Genomic DNA, 22594 nt, shown 5'->3' with positions numbered 1-22594 from the left:
CCTTGGCAGATGGGATAAAAAACAACAACCTTGCCATACTTTTATAAATAACAATAATAATATATTCCTATTTTTCCTTGTTCATTATGGTGTCTGATTGGATGTCCTTGGGGTTACAAATATATATTATAATGTAGGCCAAATGTATTTTGAACTTAAAACGTAGATACATTTTCTGTAAAACCTAACATTATCATTGTTATTATTGGCCTAATGATTATCACATTGATATTCTACAACACCATCTTATATTCCCCTCATTGTGTCAATTTATTTATTTGTTCCCGTGTTATACCACTTCTAAAACTTGAAAACATCTGACACTCCGAAATCAAAGTTTGTCAGATGTTTTCAGCTCTCAGAAAGTGGTCTAATGTCAAGAGGAGTCCATGTTTCATGTTAACTGTTGTATGCCTCCAACCCAAATGAATCGAAACAAGGCACAGAATAAAATGAGATCCCTATACTGCTCCCATTCATTTGGGATTCAGGTATACCGTATTATTGGATCTACACAGCAGATGGCTTAGGACGTGCACTAATCAGGACTCACCTTTTGGGGTCAGACAACTTCTGACAAACTTTAATTTGTGGGTGAACTATCCCATTAAAATGACCAGTTAATAAAGTACAATAATTTCCTCCTGTAACAATCATAAATCATAACACTTTACAGTGTTAAAGGGTTATGGCATTTGACAGCAAAACGTGTTCAAACGTAACATTTTTGGTTGAGCACTCTAGTACAGTATTTTGGAGGATTGTTGATTTACAAATGCCACCATGTGGACAATTAGAATACTTCAAGCACAGAGCACTCTGTGATGGCTATAGAGCAATAAGTCTACCCTACATACAGTACAAGGCTACACTACTTTTTTGAAAGCAATATAGGCTAGTATACCTTTTAAAGATGTTGTAATACAATTAACATAACTAATTTAAAGTAAATTCTAACAAGTGGCAAAGTAGTAGTTCCCTGAGTAAAAAAAAAAAAAAATCAGTTCAAATTTTTCTAATAAATATTTTATACTATACAGGCCTAATATGTGCTGTAATATTTTACAGCACATATTTCTATACCAGCTCTGTATTCAGGGTATTTATTGAACACACAAAAGTAAACATTACATTTGAACACGTATAAAGTCACAAAGGCACACTTATATTATTCTCCCTTATCACAGACACAGGGGTAGTGAATGTTGACATACCATTCCACATACTGTAACTATTTAGGCACCATATTTAAATATTTCATATGAAAGTAGTGAATTTCAAATATGAAAGCATACAATATTGTGAAATGTGATCTAGCATCATACTGGGACGTTTTAAGCGATACAGTGCACAAACATTTAGCACAAATCATCATTTACCCATTGGTATTTTTAACTAAGACACAGGGGTGGTGAATGTTGACATACCATTCCACCTTGTCTAACTATTTAGGCACCAGATTGAAATATTTCATCGAAAAGTAGTGAATTTCAAATATGAATGCATACAATATTGGGAAATGTGACTTAGCATCATACTGGAACATTTTAAACAATTCCATGCACACAACATTTACCACAAATTGTTGTTTACCAATTGGTATTTTAAACTAATTTACAATGACTAATATACAACCAATCAAGCAATGAAATACCACAAAAACATACTATCACAGTATGTTACACAATTACTTTGTTCCACGTGTTACTGATCGTTACGTATTTGTTGTTGCTGTGCACTTTAATGAAAAACCTTTATTGTAGCTAAATGGAAAGACAGTTATCACAAGAAACATGTAGCTTTTAACTGAGTTTTATGTTATATAAAAGACAGTGTCATGTAACACTGCAATCTCAGCGAGCATTAATAAGCATCTTCCTAAAAACGAAATGGAATGTTTTTAAATGGCTTATAAATTGTACTACAATTCAAATTAGACTCAAATTTGAAAAATTTGACGCAAAATATTTATAAAAAGTAGAATTTCTGCAGAAAAACTACTGCATACAACAACAAAATACTGCAAAAGGAAAGAAACAGTTTCGGTTAAATTTCACTGCCTCAAAGTGTGGCCTAACCTATGAGGATTAGGGAATGTTATGTGTCTATTTACCAATAGTCAACGTATTGCTGGATACAAGGTTAGAAGAACATACTATTAGGTTACAGTTAATTGTAAATAGGTTGTGAAATACATCTGCTCATCATATTGGCACTAGGTCCTTTGGTTTCAAAAGACAAACTATGTCTCAATTGTTTTTGCTACAGTTGTACATTTTTGAAGATGCTTATGCAACATTCTCTTGCACTTGTTTTAATTTTTTTTACAAGTGTTAGCTAAATACCAACAAATATTCCAATATTACCATATAGGCCTAAAGAATGGGTTGACTTTAACCCCATGCTTACACAACCAGTAAATGTATAAAGGTTGTCTATTAGTATAAACATTGAATGTTGTTATTCATCTTCTAATGATAAGGAAGTCTTTCAGTCGGTCTTTCCGTCATGTCCGTTAACTGCTGCCAATCTGTGTTGGTCTCTCCAGCGTCTGTATTTGGATTGACTCTTGCGGTAGGCGAAACGACCAATGTCCACCATGAACACCCAGGACAGCACATACATGGCAACTCCCCCACACTTTATAATGAACCTGGGCCGTGGGGAGATGAGCTCGCAGTACAACATCCTCCCGCCAACCACTATGCGCATGAACACAAATAGCACTACAAACAGAACATCCACCACCTCCCCCGTCAGGCTCTCATAGTGACCCAACTGTCTCAGGAACCAGCGAGCTTGCAGCAAGGGGTTGGTGATCTCGCTAGCAAAGATTACGGCGCAGGACTCGATGCCTGATTCCCCCAAGCTCAGGGTCAACAAGATACCCAGGATGCTGATTGTGTGGTGGACCAGCATCACCGGGCCCTCTGTGCGGAAGTACACACACCAGCCCATGTCGAAGATGAAGTAGCCCAGGCTAATGACCATAGCACTGATCTGAAGGGGGGTGTTCTTTGTGCCTGGAATCAAAATCACAATGTTATTGTAAACACTCTTCATGGTTAGTAACATTGTCATACACACATCAAATTACTGTATACTAGGCAAGAAACTCTACATAAAGAACATTGGGTTATGGATGTAAACTTAGTTCTCCGAGTAGATTAACGGGTCGACAAATGACCTATGGGAACTCCTTCCCCTTCACGGCATTCCCTTACTGTATCCACCCGAAGGTGGTGTGACGTGACACACTGTCAATTACTTGACTTTAATTCCACAGAGGTGGAGGAACGACATGAAAGCTACACTACTCAGAGAACCAGGGCTAAATCCGTAACGTTCTCTTTCGTAAAGGGGTTTCTGTACCAAACAGGTGGTTCAGCAACAGAGTGGGATACCTCACCATTAAACCTTAGTCCAGATGATCCCCTGGAAGTCATTGTATCCACCACAGCAGGGTTTCCCGAAGCTCTCCTCAGGCCCCCCCAGACGATTCACATTTTTGTTTTAACCCTAAACTGCCACGCCTGATTCAATTAGTCAAAGGATTGATTAATTGTAACAGAAAATATTAACCCAACAGGGTGGATTAAATGTCAACTATAGTATACAACTGTAAACACAAACAAGCTGAAAGCTTAAACTTAAACATGAGAGGCTTTAATTAGGTGTAACACCACCAAGAGGGGAAGCACTCTGTATAGAACATCCATCTCACCGATGGTTGATAAGTATGTACAAGGTTCAAAGTACACTCAGTTATCTGGGTTGAGAGAGCGTGCCGTGTCCAGAACCACAGACGCCACTGGACATAACATTGAGTCTGTAGTACCTCATGAAAGTCATGGGTGTTGATTCCAGGGAGGCCCCTCTGAACTGGGCCCATGAGGTGGCCGTACCCCTGGTGGAGTGTGCTACCATGCCATCTGGAGTTGGTGTACCTGCTGCAATGTACGATTTTGACTCTGCATTGGTAATCCAAAAGAGCCAGTCTCTGCTTCGAGGCGGACCTTAGGTGTTCTCCCCATAACACACAAAAATCTGTTCTGTTTGATAAATAGTTATCTTGTTGCAGCAAGATAGTCACTCAATGCCCTAATCCTGCAAAGTGTATACAACTCACAACACTCCTGCGAGAAGTGGGGAGGCTGTCATACACACATTCAATGTAGATAGGGACTTCCCTGCAGCAATAAGCTTCTGGAGAAAAGTCAAAATGGCATAAATTGGGCAGGAACAAGGCGATTCTGCATGGGTAATACACCACTTCCACTTGTAGGAATAGAGTCTTTGTGTAAAGGATACCCTTACTGCCTGTATTATATCAATTACCAAGGAGGGTAATCCTGCAGCTACAAGGTAGCTTCAGGTTCCACACCCACAACGTCAGTAGGCTGGGTTTGGGGTGTGAAAGCTTGCCCTTCACTTGTGACAGGAGGTCCGCTTGAAGATGGAGTTCCCATGGTTGGGAGGCTGTCAGCTGTACAAGGTCTGAAAACCAGTAACCCTGTGGCCAATGTGGAGCCACAAGTAGAACTGACTTGTTCTCAAGAATGATCTTCCTCAAGACCTGAGGGAGCGAGGGAATTGGTGGAAACGCATAGAGCAGCCCTCTCGGCCATCGGTGTTATAGGGCGTTGACCGTTTATGGAGAACCATATAGGACAATGTTTGAGTCTCGCAAGGTGAACAGATTGGCCCCGGCAGGTGTATTGCTTTGAGGGATGTAAGTAGTGTGTTTGCCCAAAGCATTAGCTCCCTTGCTACCTGGTGTAGTGTCATTGACCTCAGTCCGCCCTGGCAGTTGATGAATGCAACCACTGTCATGTTGTCTGTCCGTACCAGTACATGTTGGGAGGAAGTGCTGGAGTGCAAAGTGAACCGTCTTGAGCTCCAGAACATTGATGTGAGCTGTTGTTTATGGTGCTGATTATATACCATGAACCCCCTACTGCTTTAAAACAGCTCCCCATCCCTGTAGGAATATGTCTGTAATCAAAGTCATCTGGCTGTGAACTGCGCTTCGGAGAACACCGGGAGTTTGAAGTGCTACGCACCACCATTGTATCGCTCTCTAGAAACTCTTCGGTAGGACTGAGAACGTACGTTCCTCCACCAAATGAGCAGGTGCAGCCTGTCTGAGCCGGGGGTTTTTTGGCATCCCAGTTGGGGGCCTGGGACAGGAGAAATGGTTTGCTGGCGGACGCATTTATATGTGCTTCTCTGTCCTCCTTTAGACACTTGGGCTGCTCCTGGCCGGGTGATATGGGTATACCTAAGAATGGAACTTTCTCTTTGTCCGGGAGCTTGGGCTTCGCTAACCATAGGTGGTGCTGTGCAACACACAGTGCAGCCAAAGTTTCCCCAACCATATGAGCATTGCTCTGAAGGCACTGGATGAGCAGATCTGTCACTGTAGACAGTTCTGGCATGGTCTTAGTATTATAGTCTGCAGCTACTTCTGACTGAAGGCCAGTATTGCTGCTGAATTGCCAAGCCTAGCGGCTGAAGCGGTGCTGTCATGTGTCCTGCGTAGGAAAGCGATCAAATGCCTAGCATCGTTTGTTAGGCAGCTCTTGGTCTGAACTGTGACGAAGAGAAGCAGGCAGAACAAGTCAAGCAAATGATTTGTCCATACGGGGGAAATGGCCAAAACCATTCTCGTCTGTACCATGAACTGTAGCTAAGTGATTTGCTTCACGTGGAAAGGGTTCTTTGACTTGGCGTGTTCCATGTGCATTGGAGCTCACGCACAAAGTCTTTGAACAGGAGGCATGTCTCAGTCTTTGAAGAACTGAATTCATCAAACTTTAATGTGGACACCATGTCAGAAGGGGCGTGCTCCATGTTGCGGTTCCCCCGCTTGCCTTCTCAAAGATTTCAAAGGATTCTTTTTTGGTCAAGTGTCACTGCCAGGAGCAATGGTCATCAATGTTAAAAGGTTTTAAAAACAATTCTAATAATTGCAACAGTTGGACAATGGATGAAGATACTCCAAATTGTTAGAATCCATCAGGTATTGAGTGAATTATAGCACATAAAACATTTTACTTTTATGGACAAATAATGAATGTTCAGGGATATTGGTGGGAATTCAGGTATTCAATTTGTCAAATTTCAAATGTTTTTCTTAGAATGCAGTCATACATTTTCTAATGGTATCAGGTATTTCTTTGATATTTTATGTTAAAATGAAGAAAATGATACGTGCCTCATTTGCATAACTACACTGGGTGTATTTGCATATATGATACATTAAGATAAAGGGGTGGAACAGGGCTGCAACCATGAAAATGTGAAATGCTTACTTATAAGCCCTTAACTAACAATGCAGTTTTAAGAAAAATAAGTGTTAAGTAAAAAATAGTCTGGGTAGCCATTTGATTAGCTGCTCAGAAGTCTTATGGCTTGGGGGTAGAAGCTGCTAAGAAGCCTTTTGGACTGCTTGCCGTGTGGTAGCAGAGAGAACAGTCTATGACTAGGGTGGCTGGAGTCTTTGACAATTTTTAGAGCCTTCCTCTGACACCGCGCCTGGTATAGAGGTCCTGGATGGTAGGAAGCTTGGCCCAAGTGATGTACTGGGCCGTACGCACTACCCTCTGTAGTGCCTTGCGGTCGGAGGCCGAGCAGTTGCCATACCAGGCAGTGATGCAACCAGTCAGGATACTCCCGATGGTGCAGCTGTTTATAACTTGAGGATCTGAGGACCCATGCCAAATCCTTTCAGTCTCCTGAGGGGGAATAGGCTTTGTCGTGCTATCTTCACATCTGTCTTGGTGTGTTTGGACCATGATAGTTTGTTGGTGATGTGGTCACGTTCTGTTGCATAATTCAACAAGTGTGCCAATAGCAGGATACACTCGGATTAAAAATCAACACGCTTGGATCTAGATTACATCTATCTATACATACTTTACATCGTTTGCGAGATCATACATAATATCACTCACTATAAGTGTTCATTTTCGTAATTTGCTTTAATTTCAGTAAATCTAATTTGTAGCAAATTATAACTTTTTCCAATTACACAAAAAATGAACACCATTCAAAATAAAGTAATTTTTCTTCTATTTCTTGTGATGTAAGTGTAGAGAGGATAAATCCCAGAGGAAGCTTTAGCATTATTATAGATGCAACAGAAAGACAATGTATTTCATTGAGCCCATTTCAGCCATCACTGGGGTGTGTTTGACAGGTCATTACAAACATTTCCACGGTCGTAACGTTAACAGGAAAAAACAACAGGCAGAAGCAAGAGTATGAAAGAGTCGCAGGAGTAAAATGAAAGCAATCAATACAGCGAGATTTAAGTTACAAGTGGATTTTTCACCCCTCAAACAAAGAAAATAGATGGCTGAAAAAGGAGCATTGCTACTGCAAGGCCAACAGGCTGGGACTGGACGATGCTAGAGCCACGGTGCATACCTTCATCAGAGTGATCATTGTCTGTGGCACAAGAGTGGGAAGCTCTTGTGGACAGAACATCAGTGTCATCAGATTCAACAACCACACTCTGTTCAGAGGAGGGGTTGAGTTTGGTACCGGCAGTGGAAGTCTGGCCAGGATGTGCTCGAGGGTGGACTCCATGTTTGCCATGTGACTGCCCAATGACATAATCTCCTTGCGCAGCTCAGTGCAGTGAGATTTGTGCCCAGGCGAGGATGAGCGATGGCGTTAATTGGGCAGTGGATCACAAGGGGAGTGAGACCTGTCATTTGACCTGGAGCATTTGGAATGATCTGCAGAGGAAGGTCTACGATCAAAGATCTGTGTGGCAGATTAATCTGATGACAGTCCGGAGGTTACGTCCAAAAAGCTCTCAAGTCGAGATATCAATGCTCTCGGTGTGAATTTCTGCTACTCTGTGCAGCAGCTTGAGCATGTTCAGCTCCCAAGCAAAGAAGGCAAAGAGTGTGCTCATCCGAGGCTAGGAGTTGTTTCTCACACTGTTGACACAGGTGGAATGACATCCTGAATACAGCACTGAATCTGTGTGCAAGGAACGGATTTTCACACAATTGTATACACAAGAGAAGTGTGTTCCAAGAAAAAGTCTCTGTGTGCCTCAAATTCTGCTTCGATGCTTCGAGCTGGTGCCTCGGTGTCGGCATTGAGAGAATAGCTAGCAACACTAAGCATCACCTCTGCTCCGTAGAGCGTCGGGGTCAAGACTCCCGCCTTTATCGGCAAACTCAATAAATTGTATGCACGCTTCGACAAAAATAACACAGAGCTGTGCATGAGGGCCTCCGCCGTCCCAGAGGAATTGGTGATCTCGCTCTCCTAGGCCTACGTGAATAAGTTTTTAATCTGGTCAACATTCGCAAGGCCGTTCTCAGAGCATGTGCAGACCAGCTTGCAGGCATCTTCACGGTCATTTTCAACCTTTCCGTGTCCTAGTCTGTAATCCTCACGTCTCAAGCTGACCACCATCATTCTTGTCCCCAAGAACTCTAAAGCTACCTGCCACAATTACTACTGCCATGTGCATATAGCACTAAGATCTGTAATCATGAAGTGCTTTGAAAGGCTGGTCATGGCAAATATCAACTCCATCATCCCAGACACCTGAAACCCACTCCAATTTGCATATTGCCCCAACAGATCTACAGACAATGCAATCTCAATTGCACTCCACACTGCCCTCTCCTACCTGGAAAAGAGGAATACCTATTTGAGAATGTTGTTCATCGACTACAGCTCAGCATTCAACACCATAATGCCCTCCAAGCTCGCCACCAAGCTCGGGACCCTGGGACTGAACACCTCCCTATGCAACTGGATCCTGGATCTCCTGACGGGCCGACCCCAGGTGGTTAGAGTAGGCAACAACACCTCCGCCACGCTGACTCTGAACACGAGGGCCCCCTAGGTGTGTGTGCTTAGCCCCCTCCTGTACTTTATGTTTATCCACGACTATGTGGCCACGCACATCTTCAACTCCATCATAACGTTTGCTGACGACACGACGGTTGTAGGCCTGGTCACCAACGGAGACGAGAAAGCCTACAGGAATGAGGTCCGAGAATTGCCAGTGTGTTGCCAGGACAACAAATCTCTCCCTCAATGTCAGCAAGACCAAGGAGCTGATCGTGGATTACAGGAAACAGGCGAGAGTTCAAGAGCTTCAAGTTCCTCTGTGTCCACATCACTGAAGACTTAACATGGTCTTCTCACACCAGAACGTTGTGAAGTAGGCACGGCAACACCTCTTATCCCTTAGGAGGCTGAAACGATTTGGCCTATCCCTCTGATTCTCAGAAACTTTTACAGCTGCACCATTGAGAGCCTCCTGACTGGTTGTATTACTCTCTGGTATGGCAACTGCCCCGCCCGCGACCGGAAAGCCATGCAGAGGCAGTTATGGATGGTCAGCCGGTTTCTGAGAAAGAAAAAAAAACTGCCAAAGACTTTAACCATCCGAGACATGGACTGTTCTCCATGTTCCCGTCCAGCAGGCTGTACCGGTGTGTCAAGGCTCAGACCAACAGACTCCTTAACAGCTTCTAACCCCCTACCGCTCTCCCTCTCCCACAGACTATCCACACAGACTCTATCTATGCCCATCCACAGGTCTAACAACAGACAACCTACGGTACTGCTATAATTATTATTGATTTGATGTATTACTCCATTACGCTGCTCTCCATTGATTACTGATTGCCATTACTATTAGTATTTGTCCTGTTACTGGTCACTATTATCCGTTTACATGTATACACTGTGTTCCATCATAGACTGACCAGGTGAATCCATTTGAAAACTATAATCCCTTATTGATGTTGCCTGTTAAATCTACTTCAATTAGTGTAAACGAAGGGGAGGAGACGGGTTAAAGAAGGATTTTTAAGTCTTGAAACAACTGAGACACGGATTGTGTATGTGTGCCATTCAGAGGGTGAATGGGAAAGACAAAGGATTTAAGTGCCTTTGAATGGGGTATGGTAATAGGTGCCTGGCGGTTTGAGTCTGTCAAGAACTGCAACGCTTCCGGGTTTTCACGCGGAACAGTTTCACGTGTGCATCCAGAATGGTCCACCACCCAAAAGACATCCAGCCAACTTGACACAACTGTGGGAAGCATTGGAGTCAATGTGGGCCAGCATCCCTGTGGAACGCTTTCGACACCTTGTAGAGTCCATGCCCCGACAAATTGAGGCTGTTCTGAGGGCAAAAGGAGGTGCAACTCAATATGAGGAAGGTGTTCCTAATGTTTTGTACACTCAGTGTTTATTGCAATTAGTGTACAAGCGTAAGTATTTATATAGTCCTGGAACAGTACCATCTAGTGGTCAGAACCTGGTATCAGGATGTAGGATGGGATATAAACCAAACAACTTTAATGACAAATTTCTCTGAACAGAAAAAAAAGCAACAAATTCACTGAGAATTCATTACATAAGATGAAGAAACAATACCGCAGATCCATACTACTTATCAGAAATAGAGAACTGATTCTGTATACTTGTTGTTGGGTTGGGATTGGCGTGGAGGTCCGTGGGTGGCTTTTAAAGATTTCTTTGGATTCCTTATGTCTTACGCATTGTTAGAAAAATATTGGTCCAAATCGGATTTATTGAATATTATATGAAGCTAATTTAGATGCAATCGATTAGCTTAATTTCTCATAGATCAAATTATATCTAAACACATTTTCTTTAACAAAAATGCTAATCTTACCTGTGTCTAACTACAGAAATGATTTCAGAACAATGAGATGGTGGTGTCATGGCTTGCTAAATGAAATGGAATGACCCCTATATACCAATTTAACCACCTTTAGAGAATGGTTGTATAGAAGCAGCACTCTACATGGAAACGATTACACTGTTTCAGTGCAATTAAAGCATCTTACCTGGATGTGTGAATGGCCAAGGTCCTTCCACATAGCCTATGTATGCTGTTATGCAGACCGCCAGGATGCCATGGAGCAGTGTGACCAGCCTACAGTTCCACTCAAAGCCACGGCTTTCATTGTTATTACACAGTAGTTTGTAGAGAGTGATCCAGGCTGTTAGGCAGAGGACCACGCCAATAGGCAGCGATGTCATCCCTCAGCTAAATACACAAAAACAAAAACCACTTAATGACAAACACACACACACACACAAATACATATACACTGTAGAAGTTTCATAAGATTGCATTCATTTTCTACCATCACCAACAATATCAGCTATGCTCAAGATTTGTGCAAGTAAGTCCGATTAGCCTACATTTTATGTTCAGCAATTGTTCTGTAAAATGCAGCATAATTGTAATATAGAAATACAGTGCCTTCAAAAAGGTCTTCACACCCCTTGACTTTTTCCACATTTTGTAGTGTTAAAACATGGGATTAAAATTGATTTAATTGTATTGTTTTTTGTCAAATATCTACACAAAATACTCTAATGTCAAAGTGGAAGACGAATTCTAACATTTGTAAAACATTTATGAAAAACAAAACAAATATATCTTGATTAGATAAGTATTCAATTCATGTTAGTATCACCTTTGGCAGCGATTACAGTCAGTCTTTCTGGGTAAATTTCTAAGAGCTTTCCACACCTGGATTGCGCAACATTTGCCCATTATTCCTTTCAAATTTCTTCAAGACAACCATTTTTAGGTCTTACCATAGATTTTCAAGCAGATTTAGGTCAAAACTGTAACTCAGCCACTTAGGAACATTCACTGTCTTCTTGGTAAACAGCTTCAGTGTAGATTTAGCCAGTTTATGGTTATTGTCCTGCTAAAAGGTGAACTCATCTCCCAGTGTCTGGTGGAAAACGGACTGAACCAGTTTTTCCTCAAGGATTTTGCCTGTGCTTAGCTCCATTCCGTTTTATACTGAAAAACTCCCCAGTTCTTAGCGGTTACAAGCATACCAATAACATGATGCAGGCACCACCATGCTTTAAAATATGAAGAGGGGTACTCAGTAAAGTGTTGTATTGTATTTGCCCCAAACATATTTGCTTTGCCACATTTTTTGCAGTATTACTTTAGTGCCTTGTTGCAAACAGGATGCATGTTTTAAATATTTTAAATTCTGTACAGGGTTCCTACTTTTCACTCTGTCAATTAGGTTAGTATTGTGACGTAGCTACAATGTTTTCTCCTATCATAGCCATTAAACTCTGTTTTAAAGTCATTATTGATCTCATGGTGAAATCCCCGAGCAGTTTCCTTCCTCTCTGGCAACTGAGTTAGGAAGGACGCCTGTATCTTTTTAGTGATCCAAAGTGTATTGAATAACTTCACCATGCTCAATCGGTGCCCTTTTTTTGCGAAGCATTGGAAAACCTCCCTGGTCTTTGTGGTTGAATCTGAACTTATTCAGGCTTGCCATAACAAAAGTGTTGAATACTTGACTCATTACCAGTGGTGTAAAGTACTTAAGTAAAAATACTTTAAAGTACTACTTAAGTCGTTTTTGGGGGTATCTGTACTTTACAATTTATATTTCTCGTAACTTTTACTTAACTACATTCCAAAAGACAATAATGTACTTTTTACTCCATACATTTTCCCTGACACCCAAAATTACACATTACATTTTGAATGCTTAGCAGAACAGGAAAATGGTCAAATTCACGCACTTGTCAACAGAACATCCCTGGTAATCCCTACTGCCTCTCATCTGGTGGACACACTAAACACAAATGCTTCGTTTGTAAATTATGTCTGAGTGTTGGAGTGTGTCCCTGTCTATCCTTAAATTTAAAAAAAAACAAGAAAATTGTGCAGTCTGGTTTGCTTATTATAAGCAATTTGAAATTATTTACTTTTACTTTTGATTCTTAAGTATATTTCTTCCAATTACATTTACTTTTGATACTTAACTATATTTAAATCCAAATGCTTATAGACTTTTACTGAAGTAGTATTTTAAAAATGGGTGACGTTCACTACTACTTGAGTCATTTTCTATTGAGGTATATTTACTTTTACTCAAGTATGAGAATTGGGTAGTTTTTCCACCACTGCTCAAGACATTACAGCTTTTCATTTATAATTACATTTGTAAAAATTTCTAACAATTCCACTTTGACATTATGGGTTATTGTGTGTAGGCCAGTGACCAAAAATCTCAATTGAATCAATTTTAAAATTCAGGCTGTAAGACAACACACACGCTGCTGCTACGGTCTATCTATCCTGTTGCCTAGCCACTTTACCCCTACCTATATGTACAGTACATAGCTACCTCAATTACCTAGTATACCTGCACATCGACTCGGTACTGGTACTCCCTTTATACAGTTATGTTATTTTCTACTTGCTAATATAGCTATGTTATTTTTAATCCTTATTCACTGTTTATTTATTCCTTGTGTTAATATTTCATTTTTTATTCGATTTTGTATCTTATCTTTAACTCTGCATGGTTGGAAATGGATCCGTAAATAAGCATTTCACTGTTAGTCTACACCTGTTGTCTACGAAGCATGTGAGAAATAGAATTTTACTTGAACAAAATGAGGAAAAGGGTTGTGAATACTTTGAAGGCACTAAATTACCTTCCAATGAACCTGTGTTATAATTAAGCAATAAGGCCCGAGGAGGTGTGATATATGGCATATATACCACGGCTAAGGGCTGTTCTTACGCATGACGCAACACAGAGTGCCTGGACACAGCCCTTAGCCGTAGTATATTGGCCATATATCACAACCCCCAAGATGCCTTATTGCTATTATAAACTGGTTACCAACGTAATTAGAGCAGTAAAAATACATGTTTTGTCATACCCATGGCATACGGTCTGATATACCACGGCTGTCAGCCAATCAGCATTCAGGGCTCGAACCACCCAGTTTATTAACCCAAAGTGACTGATGAACAGTGTATGTTTAAACTGAGCATCTTGTTTTTTCTGAACGGAGCACAAAAATGTACAAGTGTAAGCTGAATACCAAAGACTATTCCCCAATAATCATACACAACCATTGGTAGTTAATCATTTGTTAAAGACGTTCTGTTAGTATAAACATTGGATGTTTTTAATTCATCTTCTAATGATAAGGAAGTCTTTCAGTCGGTCTTTCCGTCATGTCCGTTAACTGCTGCCAATCTGTGTTGGTCTCTCCAGCGTCTGTATTTGGATTGACTCTTGCGGTAGGCGAAACGACCAATGTCCACCATGAACACCCAGGACAGCACATACATGGCAACTCCCCCACACTTTATAATGAACCTGGGCCGTGGGGAGATGAGCTCGCAGTACAACATCCTCCCGCCAACCACTATGCGCATGAACACAAATAGCACTACAAACAGAACATCCACCACCTCCCCCGTCAGGCTCTCATAGCGACCCAACTGTCTCAGGAACCAGCGAGCTTGCAGCAGGGGGTTGGTGATCTCACTGCCAAAGAGCACGGCGCAGGACTCGATGCCTGATTCCCCCAAGCTCAGGGTCAACAAAATACCCAGGATGCTCATGGTGTGGTGGGCCAGCATCACCGGGCCCTCTGTGCGGAAGTAAACACACCAGCCCATATCGAAGAAGAAGTAGCCCAGGCTAATGACCATAGCACTGATCTGAAGGGGGGTGTTCTTTGTGCCTGGAAACAAGATCACAACGTTATTTTAAACACCATTTATGGTTAGCAACATACACACACATATCAAAGTATACTGACCCCCCCCCCCCCAAAAAAATGCTCCTATACCAACTTTACCACCTTTTACAGAAAGGCGGTACAGGAGCAGCACTACGTGGGATTAGAGAGTGAGCGTCTTACCTGGATGTGTGAAGGGCCAAGGTCCATCCACATAGCCTATGTAGGCTGTTATACAGACGGCCAGGATTCCATGGAGCAGTGTGACCAGCCTACAATTCCACTCAGAACCATGGCTGCCATTGGTGTTACACAGTAGTGTGTAGAGAGTGATCCAGCCTGTTAGACAAAGGACCACGCCGACAGCCAGCGATGTCATCCCTCAGCTAAATACAAAAAAAACATAAGTGCAATACGGAAATACATTACCTTTCAATGAACCCTTGTAAAAATACAAAGCAACTAATAAACAATTTATCTGAACTGAGCAGCTGTACTGTTCTGGCCAGTCTGAGTATTGAGGATTTGGTGAGGTCTCATGTGTTTTTATTGGGAAATGAGACCATGATACACCCTCATTGGTAAGGAGAAATTTCATGCTAGCAGACTTTAGGGAGTTTCTAAACAAGTCCAAAAGTAATTGTGTCTGGGGCAGTGGGGCTGCACATCCTGGTCTCATAGACAAGACGTAACATAATAAAAATAAATCTGGGACACTCAAATAAGGAGTAGGTCCCCCTTTTCTGCAATAACAGCCTCCACTCTTCTGGGAAGGCTTTCCAGTAGATGTCGGAATATTGCTGCGGGGACTTGCTTCTATTCAGCCACAAGAGCATTAGTGAGGTCGGGCACTGATGTTGGCCGATTAGGCCTGGCTCGCAGTCGGTGTTCAATTTCATCCCACCGAAGGTGTTCGATGGGGTTGAGGTCAGGGCTCTGTGCAGGCCAGTCAAGTTCTTCCACACCGATCTCAACAAACCATTTCTGTATAGACCCCGCTATGTGCACAGGGGCATTGTCATGCAGAAACAGGAAAGGGCCTTCTCCAAACTGTTGCCACAAAGTCGGAAGCACAGAATCGTCTAGAATGTCATTGTATGCTGTAGAGTTAAGATTTCCCTTCAGTGGAACTAAGGCGCATAGTCCGAACCATGAAAAACAACCCCAGACCATTTTCCTCTACCACCAAACTTTACAGTTGGCACTATGCATTTGGGCAGGTAGCGTCCTCCTGGCATCTGCCAAACCCAGATTAGTCTGTCGGACTGCAAGATGGTGAAGCGTGATACATCACTCCAGAGAATGCGTTTCCACTGCTCCAGAGTCCAATGGCATTGTGCGCTTAGGCTTGTGTGCGGCTCCACGCCCATGGAAAACCATTTCATAAAGTTCCCAACGAACAGTTAATGTGCTGACGTTGCTTCCAGAGGCAGTTTGGAACTCTGCAGTGAGTGTTGCAAATGAGGACAAACGATTTCTACGCGCCGTGTGCTTCAGCACTCAGCGGTCCCGTTCTCTGAGCTTGTGTGGCCTAGCACTTCGCGGCTGAGCCGTTGTTGCTCCTAGACGTTTCCACTTCACAATAAAAGCACTTACAATTGACCGGGGCAGCTCAAGCAGGGCAGAAATTTGACAAACTGACTTTTTGGAAAGGTGGCATGCTATGACGGTGCCACATTGAAAGTCAATGAGCTCTTCAGTAAGGCCAGGTCTACTGCCAATGCTACTGCCAATGCTTGTCTATGGAGATTGCATGGCTGTGTGCTCGATTTTATACACTTTTCAGCAACAGGTGTGGCTGAAATAGCGGAATCCATTAATATGAAGGGGTGTCCACACACTTTTGTATATATCGTGTATGTTATGTTTGGTATGGTTACATAAGACAGAAGGTTATTTAAGGCAAAAACAATAGGAGGGTGGTTGGTCGGGATGGATGGATGGGTGGGCGTATAACGCAAACGTCTGGCAACCCAAAGGTTGTGTGTTTGAATCTCATCATGGACAACTTTAGAATTTCAGCAACTTTTCAACTACTTAGCATGTTACCTTCCCTTAACCCTAAGCCTTTTAGCTAACCCTTCCCCTAAACTCTAGCCTAGCTAACATTAGCGACCTAGCTAACGTTAGCCACAACAAACTGGAATTTGTAACATCATATACTACCGGTCAAAATTTTTTGAATGCCAACTCATTCAAGGGTTTTTCTTTATTTGTACTATGTTCTACGAAGATACCAAAACTACGAAATTGCACACTTGGAATAATGTAGGAACCAAAAAAGTGTTAATAATCAAATCAAATATATTTAATATTTGAGATTCTTTAAATAGCCACCCTTTTCCTTGATGACAGCTTTGCACACACTTGGCATTCTCTCAACCAGCTTCACGAGGTAGTCACCTGGAACCCATTTCAATTAACAGGTGTGCCTTCTTAAAAGTTAATTTGTTTTATTTCTTTCCTTCTTAATGCGTTTGAGCCAATCAGGGTATACAGAAGATAGCCCTATTTGGTAAAAGACCAAGTCCATATTATTGCAAGAACAGCTCAAATAAGCAAAGAGAAGTGACAGTCCATCATTACTTTAAGACATGAAGGTCAGTCAATACGGAACATTTCAAGAACTTTGAAAGTTTCTTCAAGTGCAGTCGCAAAAACCATTAAGCGCTATGATGAAACTGTCTCTCATGAGGACCACACAGGAACCGAAGACCCAGTTACCTCTGCTGCAGAGGATGAGTTCATTAGAGTTACCAGCCTCAGAAATTGCAGCCTGAAAAAATGCTTCACAGAGTTCAAATAACAGACACATCTCAACATCAACTGTTCAGAAAAGACTATGTGAATCAGGCCTTCATGGTCAAATTGCTTCAAAGAAACCACTACTAAAGGACAGCAATAAGAAGAAGAGACTTGAAACACAAACAACAAACATTAGACCGGTGGAAATTTGTCCTTTGGTCTGGAGACCAAATTTGAGATTTTGGGTTCCAACCGCCGTGTCTTTGTGAGGGTGAACGGATGATCTCAGCATGTGTATTTCCCACCGTAAAGCATGGAGGAGGAGGTGTGATGGTGTGGGGGTGCTTTGCTGGTGACAATGTCTGCGATTTATTTAGAATTGAAGGCACACTTAAACAGCATGGCTACCACAGCATTCTGCAGCGATACGCCATCCCATCTGGTTTGGGCTTAGTGGGACTATCAATTGTTTTTCAACAGGTTAATGACCAAAACACACCTCCAGGCTGTGTAAGGGCTATTTGTCCAAGAAGGAGAGTGATGGAGTGCTGCATCAGATGACCTGGCCTCCACCATCCCCCGACCTCAACCAAATTGAGACAGTTTGGGATGAGTTGGACCGCAGAGTGAAGGAAAAGCAGCCAACAAGTGCTCAGCATTTGTGGGAACTCCTTCAAGACTGTTGGGAAAGCATTCCAGGTGAAGCAGGTTGAGAGAATACCAAGAGTGTGCAAAGCTGTCAAGGAAAAGGGTGGCTATTTGAATCATCTGAAATATATTTTGATTTGTTTAACACTTTCTTGGTTACTACATGATTCCATATGTGTTATTTCATAGTTTTGATGTCTTCACTATTATTCTACAATGTAGAAAATAGTCAAAATAAAGAAAAACCCTTGAATGAGTAGGTGTTCTAAAACCTTTGACCGGTAGTGTATGTTTAGCAAATTCGTAACATACCATACGAAATGGATGATCGACATTCACAAATGAATACATACCATACCAACATACAGTTGAAGTCAGAAGTTTACATACACCTTAGCCAAATACATTTAAACGCAGTTTTTCACAATTCCTGACATTTAATCAGAGTCAAAAGTCCCTGTCTTAGGTCAGTTAGGACCACCACTTTATTTTAAGAATATGAAATGTCAGAATAATAGTAGAGAGAATGATTTATTTCAGCTTTTATTTCTTTCATCACATTCCCAGTGGGTCAGAAGTTTACATACACTCAATTAGTATTTGGTAGCATTGCCTTTAAATTGTTTAACTTGGGTCAAATGTTTCGGGTAGCCTTCCACAAGCTCCCCACAATAAGTTGGGTGAATTTTGGCCCATTCCTCCTGACAGAGCTAGTGTAAGTGAGTCATGTTTGTAGGCCTCCTTGCTCACACAAGCTTTTTCAGTTCTGCCCACAAATCTTCAATAGGATTGAGGTCAGGGCTTTGTGATGGCCACTCAAATACCTTGACTTTGTTGTCCTTAAACCATTTTGTCACAACTTTGGAAGTGTGCTTGGGGTCATTGTCCATTTGGAAGACCCATTTGCAACCAAGCTTTAACGCCCTGCCCTGACTGATGTCTTGAGATGTTGCTTCAATATATCCACATCATTTTCCATCCTCATGTTTTGTGAAGTGCACCAGTCCCTCCTGCAGCAAAGCACCCCCACAACATGATGCTGCCACCCCCGTGCTTCAGGGATGGGATGGTGTTCTTCGGCTTGCAAGCCTCCCCCTTTTTCCTCCTGACATAACAATGGTCATTATGGCCAAACAGTTCTATTTTTGTTTCATCAGACCAGAGGACATTTCTCCAAAAAGTATGATCTTTGTCCCCATGTGCAGTTGCAAACTGTAGTCTGGGTTTTTAATGGCGGTTTTGGAGCAGTGGCTTCTTTCTTGCTGAGCGGCCTTTCAGGTTATGTCAATATAGGACTCGTTTCACTGTGGATATAGATACTTTTGTACCGGTTTCCTACAGCATCTTCACAAGATCCTTTGCTGTTGATCTGGGATTGATTTGCACTTTTCGCACCAAAGTACGTTCATCTCTAGGAGACAGAACACGTCTCCTTCCTGAGTGGTATGACGGCTGCGTGGTCCCATGGTGTTTATACTTGCGTACTATTGTTTGTACAGATGAACGTGGTACCTTCAGGCATTTGGAAATTGCTCCCAATGATGAACCAGACTTCTGGAGGTCTACAACTTTTTTCTGAGGTCTTGGCTGACTTCTTTTGATTTTCCCATGATGTCAAGCAAAGAGGCACTGAGTTTGAAGGTAGGCCTTGAAATACATCCACAGGTACACCTCCAATTGACTCAAATGATGTCAATTAGCCTATCAGAAGCTTCTAAAGCCATGACATAATTTTCTGGAATTGTCCAAGCTGTTTAAAGGCACAGTCAATTTAGTGTATGTAAACTTCTGACCCACTGGAATTGTGATACATTGAGTTATAAGTGAAATAATCTGTCTGTAAACAATTGTTGGAAAAATTACTTGTGTCATGCAAAGTAGATGTCTTAACCGACTTGCCAAATCTATAGTTTGTTAACAAGTAATTTGTGGAGTGGTTGAAACCTCAACTGTATCATGGGCTCCCGAGTGGCGCAGCGGTCTAAGGCACTGCATATCAGTGTTAGAGGCATCACTACAGACCCTGGTTCGATTCCAGGCTGTATCACAACCGGCCGTGATTGGGAGTCCCATAGGGAGGCACACAATTGGCCCAGCGTCGTCCAGGTAAGGGTTTGGTAGGCTGTCATTGTAAATAATAATTTGTTCTTAACTGACATGCCAAGTTAAATAAAAAGTAAAAAATAAAAATAAAAACGTAAAAAATAAATAAGTCAAAAAACACTGCCCTTAAATTACTCTAAAATCCCCTACGGAAAAATGGTGGAAAAACGATTGGAACCATTTCCCTGTTTGTGACCGCTAGGCTTTATGGGTACTATGACACCTCCACGCTGGGGCTCTATAGCAAATAGAGATGGCTTGAAACCGAGCCCTTTATAAAAATGAGAATATTTGAGCTAAAAGCACATTAAAGTGAATACATTTGAGTCCTGGTGAGCCGTCTAGACTATACAAGATCAGTTCGATAAGGCAGGCTTTGGCGAGCGAGACAGACAAGGAGAGCCCGCATCCTTAAGCTATCAAATATTGGCAAACAGAACAATGCGAAATAACTACTTTGTAACATCACCTTATTTCTGTGCCGCGTTCATGTCGGTGACATCTAATCTTCTGTCCCTTTGTGGCCAGCATGCTCCCTCGGGTGACAGTCACTTCATCTTTTGTTCTTTGTGTCCATGTTACTCGGCTCATCAACACAAAAAAAAAATGTCTCTCGAGCATCTAATCTCAACAGCCTACTCCCCCACCTTGCAGTGTCAGCAACTGGTGCTGCAGATTGCTGCCCAACCCAAAACGAAATTAGTGAGTTAGTTTCCAACACTCAGTAAGTAAACAAAATATATTTACTGCTAGCCTGGTTCCGAATGTAGCAGCAGCGTTATCGTCGTCGGGTGGTGTCTAGTTGTCAACTTGTCATCTAGAATGGGGTTGTGGCGCCATCCGCTGGTAATATTGACGTATTTTCCCATCAGTACATGGCGGTGAAAAGGTGAGATGCAGGCATAAACATTTTGTATTAATGTTCTCTGGTACGGCTGAGAAACATGAAAGCTACATGAAAATATACATACTGTACTTGGAGCATGATAGGTGTCAGTGAATTTTCCATCTCTTTCCGGATATTTAGAATCTGCTCAGACCTTTGCTGAATAAACCCCCCCATAAAGTGCAGTGCAAAAGACGTGTCTTTATTGAAGGCAAAATATACTTTTGAATGGTAAATTGCATTATTTTTCTGTGGTGTTTGCGAAGAGCGTACACAACTCTTTCATAGAAAAATATGTTTGAGACTTTATTCTAGTTTTACATAGCAAAAAAATCAATTTAAGCGTTAAGGCACATAGGTTACCATAGAATGGCCAGTTTGAAGGTAAAAAAAAAAAAAAAAAAGGACATTTGGTTTGTCAGTTGGGAAGAGGTCATACACAAACAAAGTGAACAAAGACATGGAATTAGCATGTGACAGAATAATCAGGAGAATTAAACAAAACAATTAGGTGCCGGTTACTACTGAATATGATTAAACACACATTAGGCTACTCAAGATGTAAAATGACGTGGTGAGGTATTGGAATCGGATAGCAAACAAGTGATCATATGTGGAATAAAATGTGACTTTCCTACAGACTGCTGATAATTTTAGTCCTACCTGAACAAAGTGTTCCGTGTGGAATGGAATCACAAAGTGAAAATCAAGGCCTGCATGTACATTTATAATAAATTGTGATGTTAATGAAATGAACTGACAATGGTGGTAAGGGTTCCACTGACTATTGTTAGACCTTTTTTTCTTCAATAATCCATGTTGTTTGAAAGGAAAAAAATGAGCTATGCATTGCATTAAAAGGGGGTGGAAGTATTGCATGATAAATGAAAGTGGCCAGGCAGTTGAGTAAGCACTAGATCCAACACAGCCTGGCTCTGGACAGAAATCAAATCTGATTGGTTGCAACTTTAGCCCTTCCTTTGTGAATCTTTACTTTGGTTTAGCCACAAACTTGGAAAGAATAATGAAATATAAGCAAATCAACTTCGAAACCTTTGTCAAAATGAAACCTATGTAAAATCATGACCATCAGTGATTGAGCTGTAAATGATGTTCAAGTGAGTGGCATTCTCTCTCAACCCCAGACTATTTACAAATACTCAGGTGATCTTCCATTGTGAATTGGGATTCATGAAAATGTGCTCCCAAGAAAATCACATTGACAGAAGAAAAACAACATTGAAGCTACTGTCATAGAATAGATAGAAGTAACTTGCTCTTCAACAACATACATTAAATTAGCATAAATGTCTATACTGTTACCTAAATACAACACCAACAAATGTTCACAATATACACTGAGGGTACAAAACATTAAGAACACCTGCTCTTTCCATGACATTGACCAGGTGAAAGCTATGATCCCTTATTGCTGTCACCTGTTAAATCCACTTCAAATCCGTGTAGATGCAGGGGAGAAGACCGGTTAACAAAGGATTTTTAAGCCTAGAGATATGGATTGTGTATGTGCCATTCAGAGGATGAATGGGAAAGAACTACAAAGCTGCTGGGTTTTTCCACACTCAACAGTTTCCTGTGCGTTTCAAGAATGGTCCACCACCCAAAGGACATCCAGCCAAATTGACACAACTGTGGG

The 22594-nt window shown here is 41.6% G+C and overlaps 2 protein-coding genes across 3 annotated transcripts; both read right to left on the bottom strand.

Annotated features, from left to right (window-relative positions):
• Positions 1–1089: 1089 nt before the first annotated feature.
• LOC120028555 (TLC domain-containing protein 5-like) lies at positions 1090–13854 on the bottom strand. 2 transcript variants are annotated; one of them, XM_038973747.1, is made up of 3 exons: positions 13743–13854; positions 10862–11064; positions 1090–3023 (listed from the first exon to the last, which is right to left on the bottom strand). In XM_038973747.1, exons 2-3 carry the CDS (start codon positions 11055–11057, stop codon positions 2491–2493), a joined length of 729 nt encoding a protein of 242 aa, XP_038829675.1. In that variant the 5' UTR covers positions 11058–11064; positions 13743–13854; the 3' UTR covers positions 1090–2490. The 2 variants fall into 2 exon arrangements, with proteins under 2 accessions (XP_038829675.1, XP_038829674.1); XM_038973746.1 differs by lacking the exon at positions 13743–13854 and having other exon boundaries at positions 10862–11347.
• On the bottom strand, positions 13782–22531 carry LOC120028554 (TLC domain-containing protein 5-like). The gene is made up of 3 exons (XM_038973745.1): positions 20521–22531; positions 14739–14941; positions 13782–14558 (listed from the first exon to the last, which is right to left on the bottom strand). Exons 2-3 carry the CDS (start codon positions 14932–14934, stop codon positions 14026–14028), a joined length of 729 nt encoding a protein of 242 aa, XP_038829673.1. The 5' UTR covers positions 14935–14941; positions 20521–22531; the 3' UTR covers positions 13782–14025.
• Positions 22532–22594: the final 63 nt, after the last annotated feature.

Source organism: Salvelinus namaycush, chromosome 34 (assembly GCF_016432855.1).
Source record: "Salvelinus namaycush isolate Seneca chromosome 34, SaNama_1.0, whole genome shotgun sequence".
In the NCBI taxonomy this organism is placed as follows: Eukaryota; Metazoa; Chordata; class Actinopteri; order Salmoniformes; family Salmonidae; genus Salvelinus; species Salvelinus namaycush.
The sequence above is the reverse complement of the archived record's forward strand: the minus strand, read 5'-3'. Positions and strand labels throughout refer to the sequence as shown.

Excerpts from the sequence above, each read along its gene's own strand:
- LOC120028555 (XM_038973747.1), bottom strand. The coding sequence starts at position 11,057 with ATGACATCGCTGCCTATTGGCGTGGTCCTCTGCCTAACAGCCTGGATC. Across the intron at positions 3,024-10,861 it reads TTGGCCATTCACACATCCAG|GCACAAAGAACACCCCCCTT; the intron begins GTAAGATGCTTT and ends TTTTGATTCCAG.
- LOC120028554 (XM_038973745.1), bottom strand. The coding sequence starts at position 14,934 with ATGACATCGCTGGCTGTCGGCGTGGTCCTTTGTCTAACAGGCTGGATC. Across the intron at positions 14,559-14,738 it reads TTGGCCCTTCACACATCCAG|GCACAAAGAACACCCCCCTT; the intron begins GTAAGACGCTCA and ends TCTTGTTTCCAG.